The sequence below is a fragment of the Balearica regulorum genome, chromosome 2 (genome assembly GCF_011004875.1).
Source record: "Balearica regulorum gibbericeps isolate bBalReg1 chromosome 2, bBalReg1.pri, whole genome shotgun sequence".
Lineage (NCBI taxonomy): Eukaryota > Metazoa > Chordata > Aves > Gruiformes > Gruidae > Balearica > Balearica regulorum.
The window spans coordinates 81,992,998-82,014,041 of NC_046185.1; the positions used below are offsets into that span (position 1 = coordinate 81,992,998).

At 34.8% G+C, this 21,044-nt stretch overlaps 1 protein-coding gene across 2 annotated transcripts in view; it reads right to left on the minus strand.

Moving 5' to 3' along the window:
• Window positions 1-21,044, minus strand: part of DNAH5 (dynein axonemal heavy chain 5) — a 152,280-nt gene that overhangs the window by 13,881 nt on the left and 117,355 nt on the right. For both annotated transcript variants that reach the window (XM_075744824.1, XM_075744825.1), the window contains 13 exons: window positions 20,785-20,961; window positions 18,413-18,616; window positions 16,778-16,957; window positions 15,727-15,864; window positions 15,011-15,146; window positions 13,287-13,603; window positions 11,851-12,006; window positions 11,244-11,426; window positions 5,643-5,886; window positions 4,404-4,518; window positions 3,749-3,939; window positions 2,263-2,384; window positions 1,252-1,401 (listed from right to left, as the gene is read on the minus strand). In XM_075744824.1, the coding sequence (XP_075600939.1) occupies window positions 1,252-1,401; window positions 2,263-2,384; window positions 3,749-3,939; window positions 4,404-4,518; window positions 5,643-5,886; window positions 11,244-11,426; window positions 11,851-12,006; window positions 13,287-13,603; window positions 15,011-15,146; window positions 15,727-15,864; window positions 16,778-16,957; window positions 18,413-18,616; window positions 20,785-20,961 (2,313 nt within the window). The remainder of the gene's footprint in view (window positions 1-1,251; window positions 1,402-2,262; window positions 2,385-3,748; window positions 3,940-4,403; window positions 4,519-5,642; window positions 5,887-11,243; window positions 11,427-11,850; window positions 12,007-13,286; window positions 13,604-15,010; window positions 15,147-15,726; window positions 15,865-16,777; window positions 16,958-18,412; window positions 18,617-20,784; window positions 20,962-21,044) is intronic.

Below are 21,044 nucleotides of genomic sequence, written 5' to 3' on the forward strand. Positions count from 1 at the left end.
CCCTATTAAACCTTTAGAAAGGTTTTAACGATTTAAAGATGGTATCTCCATTAGATAGCAAAACTCCTAACCTTAAAAACTAGCTTTCCTTTCCAAATTCTAGAGAAAAAAGGAGGAAAGGATGGAAGATAGGCTTAGGTGTTAGGTCTTTCCCACCTTCATGCTTAAACAAACAATGAATTTATAGTAGTAATGATGAAAATAACTGTCACTAAGTAGAAGATCTAGAGGAACAGGTCAAGACCATCTCTGTTATTGCTTATTTATTTATTTTGAAATTTGTTAGATTATTGTTCTTTTTTACTGAGAAATAGAAAGGCTCTTTCAAGCAGTCTGAGATGATCTTTCTTGTATTCATTTCTACTACATTGCTTTTGTTTTAGACCAATGTTCCCTTAATACCTCCGGGTTACTTCTCAGAGACAAAAGATATTCAGCATTTAGCATTTGACAAACTATCAGTTTTCATAAAACCATCGTAAGATGAAAGTGTATCTTGCCCCCATTAACAGAACTGAGGAACTAATTTTGTATGATCTGTTTCAGACACATAGCACATATCCGACAGATTCACTATACAGTACCACTTAACCTTCTATTGACTATAGTTACACCAATAATTGCTGAGACTTTCTCCAAGTCTAGTCACAATGTCTAAAGGTATGCATCCATAAAATTAGTACCACACTTTTAGTGATGCATTCAGACTTCAGTAAACTTTAATTTTATATTTCTCTCCTTTCTAAACAGATGGCTTTAAATTAAAAATTTTGAACAGACCATACTACAGATTTTTCTAAGGTGAGTCCAATTCTTGCATGCAAGAAATGGTTCCTCAGTTAAATTGTTTTCATGTTTTGTTTTCTCTCAGCCAACTGTGTTCATGAAAAGATTTTACTTCAGCCTAAGATGAGGACAATTCTACAATTTCAGTGAGTAACATCAGAAGGACAGTCAAAAATAACTTCTGAACTGATAAGGCAGAACTGGATAAACACCTACGTTTCCAGATTAAATCCTATCTCTATAGTAAAAACATTGGTTAATATTCATTCAGTAAGTGGGAATAATTTTGCTAACACTGCCCTTGTAACAAATGCATAAGTTGTCTGAAAATAATTTCATAAAACTCAGTGTAAAGGTTCATTACAAAAAGAAGTTTAGCATTAAATAAAAAAAGTACTGAACTTTAATCCTGTAACTGTTATTCTAATGACATCTAAATAGACTACGTTGGCTATATAAATGTACCTGAGCTATGGTCCTATCAGGACACCAGGATCTGATAAGAAGAAGTAGTCTGAAGCAGTCCAGGGATTGACCATAGCCGCTAGGAACCAGTTCTTCTTCAGGATTCTCACTATCAAACCAGATTTTCCACTGTTTCTCTGCTCTGGAAATCTGCAGTTATATCATCAAAGGAGTAAATCTCACTAAAGAGACAAGTCACATTTCAACTGCCACTAGATCGCAAAGTTTTAATGATGGGCAGAGACGTGTAATCCACACACAGGCATTTGTTTAGCAATGTTAGTACACAGATTTAGTAAGGCTATCAAAAAAAAAGAGAGGATAAGCTTTGAGATTTTAAGTACAAAGTTGTAGAATACAACAATGCCCTTAAGTATTCATATTCTGAAAAAATGAGCTACCACTCAGTATTTTCCATTAATGGCATAATGGCACAGCAAGGTCAGAACACAGACAGCTAGGCTCACATACAGCTTTGAGAACACTAGGTACATAGCTGCTCCCCATATGACTGTACAGAAGGTACTCTCCACGTATACCAAATGCTATTTACTTCATTAGCTACCATACACGTAGTGTCCATTAAGACTATTCATAGAAGTGTTGAATTTACTGAACACCCTTTCCCTAACTCTTATTCCATGTAATCAGAGAAATACTGGAACAAGCATCATAAAATATAGTGTAAGAAAGCACAACAGGGATGCAAGAAAGTCTAACAACTGAAATAAGATTCAAGTTGCACTATGTGAATTGGATAATAGAAAGTTGTATCCCAATCTAAAAGTATCATAATTATATAGGGTGTGAAATGTTCTACTTTCTTCTTATTTTCCTAGGGGGTTTTAAGTCTTTTTATCAATACAGCTTGCTAAGCAGCCAGGGCCACAACTGTGGCTACCTGCTGTCAGTTTCATTCTGTTCTATAAACTAGTCTCCCACCACAAGCCTTGATCACTACCAGATGATCACTGTCAAACAAGAGATGCATTTTACAAAGCTCCTACTTACTTGATCAAGAATATCTGAAAATTGTTCAAGCTTACTGAGCTCCACCAAGTTCAGCCAAGTCATATCCAGGATCCATTTAGCTGGCTTAGGAGGACAAGCTTTAAGGTCTAGCGAAGCACCGCCTGCAAGAAATTAGGAATTAGTTATAATTAAAACAGTTAGAGTCACCCAGAGGACAAAAAAAAACCCCAAAACCAACAAACAAAAAACAACAACCAAAAACCCCACCCCAAAACAGGACCCATTTGGAAAACGTAAACTGGATATTGCAAGACTACTTCCTATGATTAAGACTTCACAGTCTGGAGAAAGGCTACTTAATAACTACGGACGTTGATCAGAGATTTTCAAGCTAGGTAACATAAAAAAATTATTTTCAAATCCTATTATTCACCTTATTACAAAACGTATTTTTTTGTAAATCAGTAACAGCTTCCCATTACAAGCTAAATCTATTTTTTACTTTAAAACAATAAGTTTGAGTTTATGGAGAAAAAACTGAAAAAGCTTAATTTCAATGTGGTTTTGCTTTTTGTTGTTTTTGGGGGGGGTTGGTTTGGGGTTTTTTTTGTAGATAATGTAATAACTTTGCCAATATGGACATTTGCCTTCCTTGGAATTTAACTGAAGCTAAAGAAAGTGAACACAAAATAGAAAGAAAATACAAGCTACAAGAATCCAGATTTTTAATCCTGCAGTTACAGGATTTTTCTACCTTATAAAGTCATGCTATCTTTGGTGAAGCAGAATTTGTAGTTTGGTTAGTTTATATTAAATTTTTTTTATGATGTAACTTAAACTTAATTTTTGTTAACCAGTTTCTTTTTTGAGGATTTGCTATTTCTTTGTGCAATGTGCCTGGAAATAAATGTTTGTTGGGAGAAGATATTCTGAAGATTCAACATGGAAAAATGAATAGTTATAATCCATAAATAAATGTTGCCTGGCAAATCAAGTATCTTGGAAAGGTAATACAAAATTACTCCAAGCTTTCAAGTGAAGATACACAGTGCTTGCATGCAGTTAAGACTAAAGCCAGGAACTTGTCACATTCAGCTAAGAGTCTCATGGTTTTTTAAAGTGTTAGCATCACTTTCTGTTCTTATTTGCTTGCTCATCCTCCAGCAGTTACCAAATAAACTAAAAGATTTTTAGTATAATAATATTTTTTCTAAGTCAAACACACACCTGGTGATATTTGAGCAGCAGACACAAACAGCAACTGAAAGGGTACTTAACAATTTTCTTTTTAAATTCTCACGATTCTCAAAGCTATATCTGTCAATATTCAATGTGCTGCTATAAATTAGAACTACCATGCAACATTGCCTCTCACCAGAACAGAATTATAAGCATGTATTCTTTCAATTGACTGGCTTCTCACGTGCAAAAGGAAGCAGCAGGTTGGCTAGTAGATAGAACTACAGCTCACAAATTTTCTACGGTAATACATGTGCTCTACTTAAAATTGTTCCATAGTTACAACCTTTAATAAGTGTCAGAAATTCTTCGTGCTTCACTCTGTTTCTTTGTATATCAATTTTCAATGTAAGTAATAACGTGAAAAGAAATTTGTGCTCCTCATAAAGTCCTCGAGCAGCATATTTAAATACTTCATATGTCATATGTTCAATAACATTAGTAATCCTCTTGCTAGTTATAGGGCTCTTGGTAGACCTGTTGGAAGAAACATCTACAATTGAATGTCAATTTGCATAGGCTTTATTAACAGGAATACTATGTAAAAGACAAAGAGCTATAGTTTAGAACTTTCAAAACATGAAAAAATAATAGATCACAAACACAGAATATCAGATAGCAAGCTAGCAACAACTTTCACATTGAAGGAGCAACAAAAAAATATTCCTTTCTAATCAAGCCTTTCTGCATAGCTGAAAATCAACACAGTATAATGGGTTTTAATTACCTAATGCCTAATTTTTAAGGACTGTAAGTACATTTTAAGGTTCTTTGCCTTGGTACCTAACAGACAAAGGTTTACGGGTATTTAAATTGACAATTCCTGTCAAGATTGTAACAAGCAACACTTTCTGACATTAGTTTACAACAAACCTTTACTGTATTACAACCACCTCCAGGACTGGGTAAATACAAATGCTACTTATTCTTAGCTAAATTACCTGGCTAAGGAGCGGTCAAAAAGCCCCAAAAACTGCCGAAGCGAAGTCTGATACATCACATTGACCATGCTCATCTCAGTAATAAGGAAGTATAAGATGCTACCTCGAGTTGCAACTGAAGGACAGGAAACAAGACTGTATTCAAAGTAGAAATGCAGAGTAGAAAACTTTAACTCTCTACAACAAGTACAGTGAGTTTAACACTAATGCTAACTGAAGACCCTTGAGTTGCTCCATTCTTTACTGGCCAGAAAACCAATTAAAATGTTAATTTAATCCTCATTTATATATCAGGGCGAAAAATATTTTTTTCTGTAACTAATGCGTACTATTTAAAGCCCAGTTTGCAAATATGAGGACATTTGGAGAGCATCTGGATGGCAGACTGCAATATTCAGATCATCAGCAGAACATATAAAAAGTAAGATGGTTTGAAGTACAGTTTTGAGTATCCAAATTTCTCTTCACAGACTTTTACAGGAGTCATATAAAAGCCAAATGAACTATATTGATTTAACTTACCCAGACTTGATTTAACTTACTTTCAGCAGTCATTTAGTTTTAAATACAAAGTTTTTACAAAATCTGCAATGATTTCTGGTACGCTAACTGTACCATTTTACTCATTTCCCAAAATGCAAATATAACACTTGATTCCAGAGAGCATTTTTTTTTCCCACTTTTTTCACATGTTTTCACCTGTCAGTTGAAAGCCAAAAGTGCTGACTATAGTAACTTAAGGTTCTGTGACTGGATAAACAAAGCATTCATCCAAACAGACACAAAAAGCATTTATGATTATACTGCCCCATAAAAGAATGTCAACATGTTGAGCTCAACCATACAGTTACCTAAATACCCTAATGACTGCTGTCATTGACAGTCCATAAAAAGTGTCAACGTTTTAACAGCTAAAAAAGAGCAACTAAGAACTACCAAGTTTCTTACCCAGTAGACTAGATGGACAGGTACACTTGTATATAGAGCAATGGGAAGTCTAGGAAACAACAAATTGTTCCATTTTATAAATTCCACATGAAGCATAACTTTGACTATTTTCTCCACCAGAGCTTAATATGATATTTCCTAGATAGACACATTTTACTTACAGGAAAACACAGATCCTTCCCACCCATTATGGTCTTCCTGATCTCATCCTACTATTTCTCTTACTCTAGAAGTATTGCTGTTTTAATCACAAGCTCTGGTCATTTGTCTTTCATCACTACCTTCACTCACCAGGTCTGTACTCTTCACGAGCTGAGTTGATCTGTACTTCAGTTTCAGCAGAAGTTTGTAGTTTCTGTGTTACTTCCTCAGCAGTCTTCTTAGTGTTGTTCAATACAATTATTAGACTCTCATCATCTGCCAGAGAACTCTTAGTGCTTGTAAGTCGGAACAAAAGGTTATCTTCTAGGTCTTTAATCCTCCTTTTGTTCATAGTCACATATTCAATAAGATCTGTTCTTTCTTTCTCCAGTTCCTGTTGGAATACATGGTAATATTTGGAAAACAAGAGAGTAATCAAAAATAGAAACAAAATAAAACAAAGTATTTAGTTTTAAAAGTACTGATCCTACTAAAACAGTGTAGGTCAAGAGCAACTGCACTAATTTGGGCAATGAATTCCAGTGATATTTCCGACAGCAGGTCTATTGCCAGATTTCTGAACCTGCTACATAATTACGCATTAACAAATTGTTTCAACAAATATTATGGACCACACTCATATCATGCCCTAATAGAATTAGAAGTTCAGAATAGTAATAGTTTTTCTTCTCTTTCTGTTTCAAAGACAAGTGCAAACACCTTTCCAGGCATAGGATTTTATTTCACTCTATCTAATGCCATAGTCATTTATGCCCTGTTTTCCAATCACTATATTGAAAATATAGTCTCATTAATAATGAGCAGCCTTAGTCAAGGAATCATCAAATAATTCAATAAGTGCATCTGAAAATACTCCTCCATCAAACAGATAACTTCAGTCTCTCACTAAAATGCTTCATTGATTAAGAAAGGAAAGCATTTAGAACTCAAATTGAGTTGCTAGAAGTATTTAGTCGATTACTTTTAGTACTACAAGCTGGGTGGTTTATACACCTACTTTGCTTTCCACTGGTCATATATAAAAGATGGATACCTGTTGATTAACAGCTTTACATTTAAAAAAAAAAATAACCAAAACTGTTTAAAATATCTAGAAAAATATGTTCTTCAGAGATAAAAAGCCTTCTGTTCATTCTTATACTACTCAAACTTTAAAAACTTACTACAAATGAATCCCTCGAAGATAAAAATACTCCATCGAAACTATACAAAATGTTTGAACACAGTGAAGTAAAAAGAAAGAAAAAGGGAGAGAGTGAGATAAGAATCTTTCATAAGATAAAGATAATATGAATCTTATGAATCAACAATAAGTGAGCCAGTTGGTAGAAATATAAGCTAGGTCTACAGAAGTACTCCTTCAATGTTTACAACGACCTGGTGGATGGTTTTAACGATGTTTCTCCAAAGTTGGAAACTGTGTTCATGCCACATTTGCGAAGTCCATTTCAGCGCTACAGACAGGCTACTACTATTCCAAAGACACAGGGGCAACACTAATAAATACATGTTCTCTCAGACAGCAGAGACCTTAGCAAGGCTTAAGGCAAGGTTTTACTACCTCATTTGAGTAGCCTTCATGTACACAGGCTTGCAATACTGTTACAACTTTAGAAATTGAGGGGTTTTTTGCTTTGTTTTCCACATTCTAAACTTGTCTTCTTCTCACTCCTATATTCTGCTAACACTCCTAAGTATTTTAAGCATTTAGTTTTTGTAAAGAAAGTCCTTTTATCTTCAAAAGGAAATTTTTTAAAAAAAGATCATCTTCATCTCATTATCAGATTTAGGTTCTTGTCACTGTATAAAAGGTATATTGAAACATCATCGTCAGGTAGAAAAGACTTATTGGGACCTTTTTCACAGAATAACGTAAATGTCACGTAACTTAGAAGATGTGCATACAGATTCAAAAGATTCTGACAAAAATTGATGAAAAAAGACAAGAAAACTACAGTTAACTCCATTTTAATCAACTGATGCCTAATGGAACTAAAGAAAAGCAGGTAGCAATTATGAAGCAAGACAAGCATTATGCAAGCTTGATGAAGCAGAAAAAATTTTTAAAAGTATAGCATTAAAAGAATGTTACAATCCAATTAAATATAATAATTGTCATGCTGAGAAATCATTGAGCCAAATTAAATTTCATGTTTTGCTGAGTTCAATTTAAAAGTTTAAACATATTTTAGAATGCAATGCATTTAAAAAACAGAAAGCTAAGTCTTCCTCACAAGAAGAGCCTGAGAAACAAGTTGGAAACAGAATGACCAAACTAAAGCAAGTGAAGTAACCTTAGATGAAAACCTCAGTGAAAAATCCATCTAATAAGATTTTAAAATAATTTTTGCAGATCAAGAAAAGTATCGTTTTCTCCCTATCTTCAAAAATGTTGTAACATCGAGGATGCAAAAACAGTAAGTCAAGTTACCTTATATGTAAATTCAAGGACCTTGCACCAAAGAGGCTAGATCAAATCCAGCTTTATGGAATTGCTTTCACAAGATGACATCATTTTATAGGCTGTACCAAAGAATGCTAGATCTTGTTAATATTCATAAAATATAAAAGCTGCTACACAGCTTATATCATTCTGTCACAAAATGATTCACGAGTGCAAGAATTCGCATTGACTGTTCCTTACAAAACTTGAGTCTTTTTCCACCACAAATCTTAAATATGAATGTGAAAATTCAAAAAGCCATAAATAGATATGTCAGATTAGTAGTGGAGTTACAATAGTCAAAAACTATTTCTACAACACTAAATAAGCAATTTCTTTGTCAAATTACATAACAGCTGATATATCAAAACAATGTAAGTTATACTACATTCAGACATATATCAAGTCTCTCAAATCCAGTTATTCCAAGAAATAGAGTAGAATTGAATTTATACAGATATACCAGCTGTCCTTTGACCTTCTTATGGTTAGCTCACATCTTGCAAATTGGTTTAACATTCTGGTGAAAAAGAAGAAATCATTACCAGTATTCTTACCAGTAATCAGTCAATTCTTTGAGATGTATGCCACACAGCTTCTACCAATGGGCATACCAGACAAGACAGGAACAGAAAGTCAGACTTTGCAGAATCTTTAAATTATGCGTTGTAAAGCCTCCTTTTCCTTGATGCATGTCTAAATCTTATTCATTCTAAGTGCAGAACCATCTTGGAGACAGTGGAATGGTAAGAAGGATATAAGTGTAGATATAAACCTTGAAGAACACTAATTTCAGATAAATAATCTCTTCTCTTTTGGGGGCAGAAGTTCCACATGTACATTCAAACACTGGATATCACTAAGCAGTCATATGGCTCAATTTGGGAAACTGTCTCACAGCTAAATAATTCCACTACCTCCCTACCAAAAGTTACAAGAAGATAGCAAGAATCCAGACACTCTAAGAGAGAAATCTCCAAATTCCCAAAGGTGCATAATTAGGTATCATAGGAAAAAAGGGATTTGGATGGTAGGATATGTACGAATTGAGTCTTCAGGAAAACTTGAATCACATGGTGCAAAAACAGAGGCCAAGCAAACTGAATAGTGATAAGCATATTCTATGAAAGTCCCCCTGCCTGTCAGGTGGTCCACTTGTCATTTGAAGAACTATCCTTAGATGGTCACAAAACAGTAATGAGTACACCACCCTGAGAAACTGGTCCAGAGAGCACAGTACATCCACCCATTAGACATGCCCAGTTAGTGGCAAAGATACCACAGAACAGTAGAATAATTTTAGTTTGGAAGGGACCTCCAGAAATGAACTAGTCCAATACCCTGCTCAAAGCAGGTCTAAATAGGTCAGTTGATCAGGACCATGTCCATTTGAGCACTGAACCCCTCAAAGAATGGAGATTTCACAGCATCCCTGGGCAATCTGTTCCCGTTTTTGACTATTCTCGAGGTAATTTTTTCTTCCTAATATCTAATCAGAATTTCCCATGTTCCAACTTGAATCCATTACTTCTCAGTCTATTGCTTTGCACCTCTGAGTAAAATTAAGTTCCTATCTTTTCTGTGTCCTCCATATAGGCATACAGCAACTGCGATAACTGGAAGAATTTGCTGATAAAATGACTGTCATCTTGAGGAATGTACTGTATTGCACGGCCCAGAAGTGAAGTTTAGCATAAGGCTTTGTGAATATACATATCACTGTGTGTTTCAGACAGTGATAATTCTATTACATAGTGGGTTGACAAGCTGTCACAGGTTGAAGCAAAGCTGATGGTGCAGTGAAGCTGTTTGACAAAATATAAGCCTTCATACAATAAGTATGATTTCTCATGAGATCCATGGACTGATCAGGAACAAATGCAACTACTTGACATTAACTAAATGTCTGAGGCCATTAAGGAGGAACAGCTTACATTGAAATGAGGTAGAGGAGGAGGACAGGACCACCTCAACAGATGCCACAATAAGGTATCTTGGTTTCAGCTGGAATAGAGTTAATTTTCTTCCTAGCAGCTGGTATAGTGCTCTGTTTTGGATTTAGTATGAGAATAATGTTGATAACACATTCATGTTTTAGTTGTTGCTAAGCAGGATTACACTAAGTCAAGGACATTTCAGCTTCTCACGCCGAGTGCAGCGAGAAGGCTGGAAGTGCACAAGAAGGGGGAGGGGGCACAGACAAGGCAGTTGACCCAAACTGGCCAAAGGGATATTCTATACCATATGACATCATGCTCAGAATATAAACTGGGAGGAGTTGGATGCGGTGGGCGGGGTGGGGAGCAATCACTGCTCTGAGACTGGCTGGGCATCAGTTGGCGTGAGGTGGTGAGCAACTGTTTTTCATTTGCATCACTTGTTTTTCTTGGGTTTTATTTTTCTTTTTGTTATTTTCCTATTATTATTACTACTACTATTATTACTATTGTTATTATTATATTTTGAAATTATTAAACTGTTCTATCTCAATCCATGAGTCTCCTCAATTTTACCCTTCCAATTCTCTCCCCCATCCCACCAGGGGTGAGAGGAAGTGAGCAAGTGGCTGTGTGGTGCTTAGCTGCTAGCTGGGGTTAAACCACAACATAAGGGAACACACACATTCCTCTCTGGTGAAAGTAAACTGGAACTATTGCCAAAATATTAGTAAATACACAGTCATAGATGCATAGCGTCTCATTTGACTTCAATATTGTCTGACTTTATAATCCCTGTTACCCGGATTAGGTGTCCAATAGTTCAAAAGATACCAACCAGTCTCCGTCCAGAACTGCTGATAGCGTGTTTATTAGGATTATCCTGAACTTGAACTTCCTCAAGTAATACATCTGCAGTGTCAAAATAGGTAGTTAGCCCATTACCCCTTGGAGCAAGGAAGTAACTAAGTCTGAATCCTTTGCACCAGCATATGTTGCCATGAGCTCCACAGCGTGTGGACAAAAGAACATCAGTTTTTATTCCAGGCTGTTTTCCTTTTCATAGGCCACTCTCATGAGGTTATAACTCATTGAGGCAGGAAAAATAAGGTGAGTATGGTACAGTTGTGACAATAAAGACAAATAGAAACTTCCACTTGAATGAGTCAATTTTTTCTGTGCCAGTTTTTAAACCACCATAAATAGGTTCTATTAAGAATAATCACAATAGATAGCGCCAGAAAGTTACTCTGCAATATGGGAATAGAGAGTAATAAATTAAAAAGAAAGTAAAACCTTCTACAGGTAAATATAAGACGTATAGCCAGAAATAAAATACAATTCTCTTACCTGTTTCTCTGTGAGAATGACTCTGCCTAAGAGTTGATTTTCAAGACCTTTCATGGTCACAGTAAAGTCAATGATGGAGGTTCGAGCACTAATTTCAGGAGAGTAACCTGGATTTGGCAGTTTTGTAGTAATGTAAAGTCTGAAGCCCTTCATAACATCTATTTCCCTATCACCAACCTTCACCTTAAGAAAAGTATTAAAAAGAAGTCTTGAGATATCAAGAACCAGTACACACTCTTTCAGATACCGCGTGTAGAAACAAATCTTACATTTTTCTGTTCAAAGGCATAAAAATCCAGCTTTAAATTATACTTCTGATGCAATTAATTTGTTGAGAATATCTATGGAACACTTTAAATTACTCATTCACAGATTATTTCAATTTTTAGAAACTCATAAGCAAAGCGATAAGGAACTCGATAGGTTAAATATATTAACTATTTGTGATCTTAAACTCAAACTCTACTTTTCTTTGGTATTAGCATTAATCACATTTAAATACGAGTTTAACCTTTTATAGTCATATACTTATTAGGAGTTATTTTGTTGAGGGCAAGGTGTGTGGCGGAGCTGTTTCTACTTGTTTGCTCATTTGCTTTATTTTTACCTTGTTGGCTAAACCTGTTTTAATGAAGTTTCTTTCCAAAACATTATCCAGTGCTGGGTCAAGCTCTTCTCCAACATCTTCTATCAAAAGAGGTCTTCCCAGAGAAAGGCTGTCTTCTAAGTGATTTCTAAAATATTTGTGATTCAAAGAAGTGATCTAAAAACAAAATCATGGACCTATATATTACGTTATGCCCAGATACCAAGCTTTTTGTTTGTTTTATATTTATAAATTATTTCATTTTATTTAAATTACTGACAAAAACAACGATCTAACGGTTAGACTAGGATTAAGGCAAAGATTGTCACCACAAGAAAAGGTAACATTCTCGGATCTCATTGAATGCAAACTTCTATTTTTCAACTATGAAAGGAGAAACAAAGCAATACTTGCGCATTTAACATTTTGATATCCTATCAGTGCAGCTAGACCAGAAATTCACAGGAACTTTTTATCACCTTCAATTTTAAGTTGGATAACATCCCCAACACAAACTGCAACAAGGTAAATTCCAAGATTAGGCTTTTCTTCCCCCCCTTAAAAATTAGGGGGTTATATTGAACAAGCCATTAAATAGTCTTTGCTTTAAAAAGTAGTCCTCAGTACAACTGTGATTAATTGGCAACATGTACGCAAAGTACATTCAGCTTAGTTTGTTTATAACCACATAGTTAAAGTCTAATAATAATTTTTAAACATAACTAGCTAGGCAACCATTAAAGTGTTCTGCGCTGAGATAACAATCAACATGAATGACAGTAGTTTCCTAGTAATAATCTCAGAGCCACTGTATTATCATCTTTCAAATTTGCCTTTATCTTTTTCAGGGATATCTTTTTAAAAAGCTGGTTTATTGGTGTAATCATAATTGTAGCAAGCAAGGACTTTTTCCTCATATTTTCCTGTTTGCACTGAATTGGTTTATCTTGCTTCAGACTCTATATTGTTGCAATACTGACTTCCCTGAGTATTTGCAGCATATTTAGCACCTGACTTCCATGCTAAGACAACACAAATTATCAATAATTTCTGATTAAAAGATGATAAAAATATCATGCTGTGCATCTTAATTTTTAAACATTTTTATGAACCTATATTAATCACTTGTTGGGGTTTTTTTTTCTAATATTTATAGTATTCTGCAAACATACTTCAGCCTTTCTCAGACATTACCCATCCATCCTATTTTCCAACAGTTTATGTTTCATTAAAATAAATTCACTAAACAAATCAAGTCACTGGTACTAATAAGCTTCAAATGTACATTTTCGTATGTAACCAAATCTCAAATCTATCAAAATATGAGATGTCCTTTATATCCTGATTGTGCATTTTATATAAAAGGAATTTGCTAAGTATTATTTGAATCACTGAATTGTAATGTTTTGTGAGGTAAGAGTTTCTAGGGATTATGAAAGCACCAGCATTCCTATTACCTGAAGTTCATTTTTGCCTTCCTTATTTTTAATCCAAATTTTACCCTGTGCCTGTGGATCTATTAATAAAGGATAACGAGATGCTTTAGTAACAATAATTCCATTCTGTATGGATAAGTCATCATTTGGTAATCCTTGCAGGTTCCATTCACTGATAGTTGGAGCATCAGTCAACATTTCTATGAGGTTCAAGTTGTTAGCAAAGGGGATTTTCCGACTTTTCATTTCCTTTTGCCAATCATTTAATAGCAGACTGCGGAACTCTTGGTTAAAAGGACCAGAATAGGACAGAAAAGCTGTAGCCAAGAGTACATCACCTTAAAGAAAAAAAGGAAAAAGAAAACAAAACATAAAACTTTCCCATTCTATTCATAAATTAACTGCTTCCTTCTCTAGTTGTTACATGGTTTAGCTGGTAACTGAAGAACACACTTTGAGACATCAAGAAGACAAATCAGCCTTTTTCCCCAAGGCTCATTACATAGCAAGACAATGCTACATTTCAGTAGATACCACATTTATCCTTATTTTATCCTTACAATGCAACTGTAGGAATCAAGAGATGGGCATCTGGCAGCCAAGGTCAACCAAACACATGCACACATAACACTATTCCAAACACCAGATCCTGCACAAGCATCATTTCCTTGCACAATCACAAGAACAGGCTTAAACAATATTTTGGGGGCAGAAAAGAACCTTTATTTAGGAGTACTAATTAAGAACAAATCAATTACAATTATTACTACCACTAATAAAAAATTGTAACAGACATCGTTAGGGAGATATCAAGCGTGACAAGTTTTAATCTTCTGGTCAGCTTCAAAATTGGCCCTCTAAGTTTCATGACACCATAGTTCTGGGATTTTTTTGTACCTCTGAAGTAAGAATGCAGGATTCAAATGCAGAAGATACTGTAATTTTATACTGAGTACTAATATTTTTTAGACTTTTTCAAGTTCTCTATAAAAAACCCACAATGAGTGTGTGGGTAAGGTATCCTGTATTTTTAGTAAATTAATAATACACATATACATATTATACCAGCAAATAATTTACAGCCTATATACTATAATACAACCTATACAACAATATCTGCTTTTTGCAGCATCTCAAGGTAAAAGTCAGAGATGAAAATTCAGACCACAGTAAAAGACAAGAGAAATTTTATTTACTTGGTCTAACTAATAAAATAATTCTTTGTAATAAAGTACTTTAGTTTCCAAGCACATATTTATAAAATAAAAATTAACTTCTAAGAAACAAAAGTTTTCTGAACATCAGTAACTGTATTTAAAAGTATTGATTTCTACATATAAATGTCAGTGCCTGAATATCAGTCTTCCTCTCCTCTGTATGTATTTTCAGTTACAGACATTTTATTGGCACTTGCTAACATATCACTCTCTTTGGACTGCTACCTACAAACATCAGTCAAGGTAAAAAAAATCAGTGTCCCAAGTATGCACTGCATGTTGTACACAAAGTCCATGCACAGCATACACACTTACTGTATTTTTTTATTAATATCAACTTTAGTCTCATATTGTAGTTTTTACCTAGCAGTGCTTTAGCAAGAAAATTAATGACAATTATCCTCATTTTAGCAACAGGGAAGCAAAGCTAGAAAGGAAAAGTTTGAAATTTCAAATGTTTTTAGTTTCAATACGCATTACAACTCAAGTGACTGACTTCCAAGTTCAAAGGTGTGCACAAAAGCTTACCCACTAGCCTCTTGGTTTGCACGGCAAATTCTTTACTCTGCTCTGTCCACCTCTCTTTTTCACCTGCTAAACCACTTATAAGACTTGAGGCAGTTTGCATTTTATGACGGCAACGCTCAGCATCTTCAAGCAAAGTCTAGAGAAAAGCATACACCAAGAAATATCTTTTACAGTCATGTATCTGACAGGCCAGAAAAATCTCTACATCTAATTAAACCAGCAGTTAAACAACAGCTTAAAAATATATTCTCAAACACTTATATCACCATGCAGAGAAGGAGGGAAAGTGGGATGGAAAAAATATATCAGGACAATCTATCAACATCTGTCATAAATTCAACTTTTTAATATTTCTGCTCTTAACTTTCATTTTGGCATGCATGTTAAATGATATGCGAAATGCCTAGTACCTATTAACTCTGGGGAATTCTGCTCGGAATTTCAAATACATTATAGACAGATAATATACATTAATGAAACTTGGTGTTATAGTAGTAGGTACTAAACAAGTAATCCAAATAAAATAGTTTTTGAGGAGGTAAGGAGGGAGGCGGGGAGAGGATCAGTGGGATCCAAAGAGGCAGTATCCAAATAATATCTCTCTCTTATCCTTGGTCCATCAAGATCCTTTCCAAGGAAAAATGGTGACATTGAAAGAATGCATTAAGTTTTTCCTTAAAGTAAGGGTGGCAACTTTTCTGTAAAGAGCAGTTCACCTGTTTTTCTCTCATTGCTTTTTCATACTCTGCCTGCACAATATCTAATTCTTCTTGCTTGGCACCCAATTCTTCTTCAGCTTTCTGCAGATCCAGCATAGCAGTGGTTAGGCGATTCTCCTGGATTGCTAAATTAGCCTATGAAGCATACAAATATAAAAGTGTATTCATACATACAAAAACATCTCCAAGTATTTGCTATAATGTAGCTCAAAGGGTTTTACTGTACTACATTTCAAAATCAAACTGCTCAGTAGAGATTTCATCATTGATTAAAACCTTTTACTTGAATTTGACAACAAATTAACTTCTTAGTAGGTAGCTGCAGTTAAGCAATTGGTCTAACATCAATTAGAAAAAATAATTAGAAAAATTTCTGGAAATACCAGCCATTCTCCATCTGACACAAAAATTAGCCCGATCTGGCCTGCAAAAAAGACTGGTGCCACCGGAAGCCTATTTGGTTTCTCCAAGCAATATGCTTTATCTAACAAAAGATATTACCTCTAACTACAAATCTTGCTTCCCTCTTGGTCATTCCTATTATAAATACAAGCTATTCTGTGTTAAAGTCATGCTTGACCATCTTCTTCCTGACTTTCATTCTGACCTTTTAACAACTATCTAGGCCTGATTTTCTCCAAACAACACTGACGAACAGAAGTTCTGTACAGTCCTTATGAACTGAAATCCAGAACATTAAAAGAACCAGATCTCGAGTTTTTTTCCTACTTAATTCTTAATTAAGGCAAAGCAATTGCAATATTGAATTAATCTAGATGACAGCTGTTTCAACCCCATTCAGAAGGGATCCAGAGGAATAAAACTGCACAATCTCATAATTTTTACAACCTACAAATGGTAGTACATTTGGAATATATTTTACTGTAGAGTTACTTTTTTCAGGATAATAAATTCCTACAGAGACATGCACCAGTTGGAATAAGGCAGCTGATGTTTCCAGGAGACAAAAACCTCAAGTGCACACAGGTGGGGAGGAGGAGGAGGAGGAAAGGGTGTTCGTGTGCCTCCAACCGATTAACAGACTTACCTTTAAAGGTAATACTTCTTTGTTGATGGAAAAAAATACAGCCATAGCTTTGGTCCATGAGCAAAGCCCAGCAACATTCCCACATACTCTCTTAGCTGTCTCAATGTTATAGTCCACCATTTCAAAATAAGGGCTCAAAAGTTCTACCACTTCTTCATTAATTGTGTCCTTTGGAAATTGCTTTAAAAAAAAGTGCAATATATATAATCTATGTCATATATGTAAACTATACATATACGTATTTCAGCACACACAGAACCCTACCAAGATAACAAATGTTATTTACAAACAGCTAATATGGAGTTCTCTGTCTCATGCATCTTTGAGAGTTTGCCAAAGCCATTCTACTCTGTTCTATATTCTTACAAAATGGAAAAAAATTCCCTTCATTTATGATCTTTGCTATCTTACACTATCCATTACTGTTACACAGCTAATTGTTGAAACAAAATATCACTGATATCCTCCTTGAAATTCCATTTTCCTTAAGACTGAATAAGTAACATAGCAATCTTCAAAAAGAAAAGGAAAAGCTTAGCTCTGGTTCATAAAAATACATTCAGCAAGACAGTCCTTTCGAAGAGCAAGCCAGCTATCTTCTCCTTAAATTACCTTATCTCACTAGTTGAATGTGTTTCAATTTTAAGAATTTATTTTACCCTTTTTCTCCAAAAAACATATCTTCCATTTTCCATCCCAAAAAGCTCTCAATTTTCTCCCTCAAATTTGTTTTGATGCTCAAATATTCTATATAAGTTTGGTCATCTTTAAAGATTTATTTACAAGGTATAATGAAAGTCCATCATTGATGAAGTTGAAAAATAGCTGTTCCCTGAAGCACAAATAGGTTTATTTATGCACAAGCAATGAAATGTTGAAGCCCTTCAGTAAATTAAAAATCCGTACGAGTAGATGCAATGTGAATACTACATAAAAGGCATCCCTGGCACTATCAACCATAGAAAGCTGGTCAAGCCTGCCATCTGCGATTACCTGCTGGACCAGTGACAGATTAAATAAACTCCTCAAAATGCATAAATCAGAGATAATAACATCCAGTGGGGTAGGACAAGGTACAATTTATTCTGAGTAGATTAATCATAATATTATTAGTTTAAATTATGAACAGGGATTTATTCACCAGTTACTCTTCCCCTTTCCCTAGAATCATTCTATGGAGCTGAAAATCCAAAATTTAAAAAAAAAAAAAAAAAATCTGATTTTGTACATCCTAATAATCAACTATCCTTTTGCAAGACACTGCACAGGTTGCAATGCTGAAAATTAATAAAAAAAATAGGTACCAGTAAAAAGATGGTTTCTCTCAGCTTTAATGAAACGCATAAGTAATGGCTATTCAAACCAAATGCTTAAAGCTTTGAATCATTTATCACTGAAAGTAATTTCATTACCTTACTTAGGAGAAACTATAATTGATTTATGACCTGACTTTGCCAGAAGGATTCATGTTTATTTCATTATGACATACTTATTTTTAAGCCCTTAACATTTCAGATCTATTGTGTGCCTAATTCCCCTTGCATATTTGTTCTCCTATGAACACCAGAGAAAACACTGTCCCCTGTTTTCTAAAATTAAAAAAAAAAAAAATCAAAAAGAAGGTTGCACAAGCACCTGTAGGTTCTGTAAGAAGTTCCCTGCTGTCATCAGTTTCAAAGATTCTTGCCATGATGGGATAGTACAGCACTTTTCCTGATCAATTTTCACATTGTTCACTTTTCGCTGGAAGAGCAGTAACACACAGTCCATGATACGCATAATGAGGTGAGGAGGTCGACCCAGTGTGCGGACAGTGGCAATATCTGCAGGTTTTATTGTCTATGAATTTAATAAAAAGGGTAAAGCAATTACTGTTATTGTTTAGTTAATAAGACATAGAGCACAAGCTCACCAAGAGTATTAATTCATTGGGGAAGAAAAACCTTATTCATATTATTTTTGATTGAAAATAATTTTACCTCTAAAAAGCATGAAGCTAGAAGGACCTTCTAACTAGATTTTCACTACTACCTCCTAGCAACTACCAGGAAACCTCAACTCAGCCACAGCAGCACCTAAAAACTTAAAACTCCTATGCACATTTTCGACAAAACAAAGAGCAAAACAGAAACATCTTGAAATTTTACCTATTTTTTTAAAACGCAAACCTATTGACCAGAAACTGAGTCTAGAAAGGAAAATACATTCTGTTGATATTTGGCAAATGAAGGTGAATTAAGGAAACCAGTGACAAAGCCTGACACACGTACAGATTTGGACCTTCTGATTCATCTTACTGGGAATGCTCCTGTTGTAGAAGCAGGTCTGAGAGAAAAAGAAATAAATCATAATAATGTATGAAAATCTAGGCCCTATTAAGTAAGGACAAGTAAGCCTAGGGTGCAAATCTAATAATATAACTCGTAACACTAGAGTACACCATGAATCGGAAAGGACTATCAGAAACATCCACTTGAAGATGTCTCCTTAGGAAGACAAGGAGCACAATGTATGTGCTACTGCACCACATACAAAGCAGAAAAACACCAAACAATGATAACTGCTTAATGGGCAGGTGCACTCCTAAACCAGACAACTTGGATCAGAAGTTCTGCTTATTCACAGTCAGTTACTCAGCCTGAGTACATGACAGTGAGAAACAGTAAGCAACAGGCTATTGCAAGTGTTTTGACACCTTGCTTCTAACCTAGCACATGCCTCACTGGGAATTCACAAAGGAAACTTTTAATTACTTGTGTTCATACATCAAGAAAGGGATTGTAAATTATTGCAGATTCTCCCTATCACCTTCCTTCTGCCTGCCTTTTGTTTCCCTTCAATATTTTGCTGCTCGTTGGGTTCAGTGTGCACCTGATAATTCAGCAGAGTTTTTCCAGGTATCTGTGTGGAAACTTTAACCAGTGTTTCTTAGTGACCTTTAAGAAATTCAGCCCAGCCTTTTTTACTACCATCCAAATTGTGGGAAGAGTTGCATTTAGTTTATATTTATTTATTTACTTCAAGTTGTGCATTTAATGTGCCATTTTTATTGCAGGGCAAAGCGCACCTATGTTTTATTGAACTCTGACAATTCTTACTCAAACTTTAAAAAATTAATCTTACTATATGTTTAAAAATACTTATAAACTGTTCTGTACCTACTTGTCTCGTAACATATTTTAGGACTGCTAAGTGCTATGTTAAAAATGGAGTGAAATAATCAACCACAGATTTTATTTTTTTTTTATCTTGGAAGTGACCTTTATATTTATCAGATATTTTAATAGACATTTGTCTACACTGCAAGCATAATGCCATTATAGGAATGCCTAGCTAGAAATTTGAAAATCCATAATAATTGTGAGATTATTTTGAAAGATGCAGCCCTATACAGAGTCGTACAGAGAATTTTCTTGCTTAAAGGAGTTTCTGAATGAATGAATGCATGCTGAGAATACAGATATGCATGCTGATAGGCTTACTTTTATGATAGTTTTCCATTCCTCTTTAGGCACAGGCAAAGCAATTTATTACAGCAAATGCAAGAATTTCAAGACTAAGCCAAACTACCTTTCTCCACTGTGAAGTCTCACAATAATGCTAGTATAGCTTTTCCTTAAAATCAGATTTTTGTTTCTTAGAATCCCAGATTTCAAGAAGAGTAGTATTGTTTTGGTTTGGTAACTTTATCCAAAAGTATTTTGTAACAGTATCAACATTCGGTTACTGGTCTAATATCAACCTGCAGCGCATCATATATCAATCATAGTTTCAAATGAAAGTTAAAACTTGCCCTTTCCTGAAAAACTGCCTATTTTGGGTTTGGTAGTCAGGTGGAAAAAGAAAAACAATACTGAACCTAAAAAGCCTCAAAATACATACATTTATTTGCATACATTTTCTGTCAACTGATGAGTTATGTGATGCACCTACAATCTTATATTTGTTTTCAAAGATGTCCATCACCTTAGCAGTAAAATAATGTTATACATGGTCCAAGTACTAACCTGTAAGGCTGCTTCCGCCTCTTCCAAAGCAGGCTTGGCAGCTTCCAACTTCTCTTCAGCAATGGCTTTGTCAACTGAGATACTGTCTACAATAGCCTGAGCTTTGTCTTTCACTTTCTGAACTTCACCCTTCACCTTCTCAGCAGCCTGTGCTTTTACAGTAACTTCTTTCAATACCTAGAATGTGAGAAAAACCATGCACCAAATATTAAAGAAAACACAATTTTTGTTGTAAAACTTTATCTGTTGAATTCCAGAAC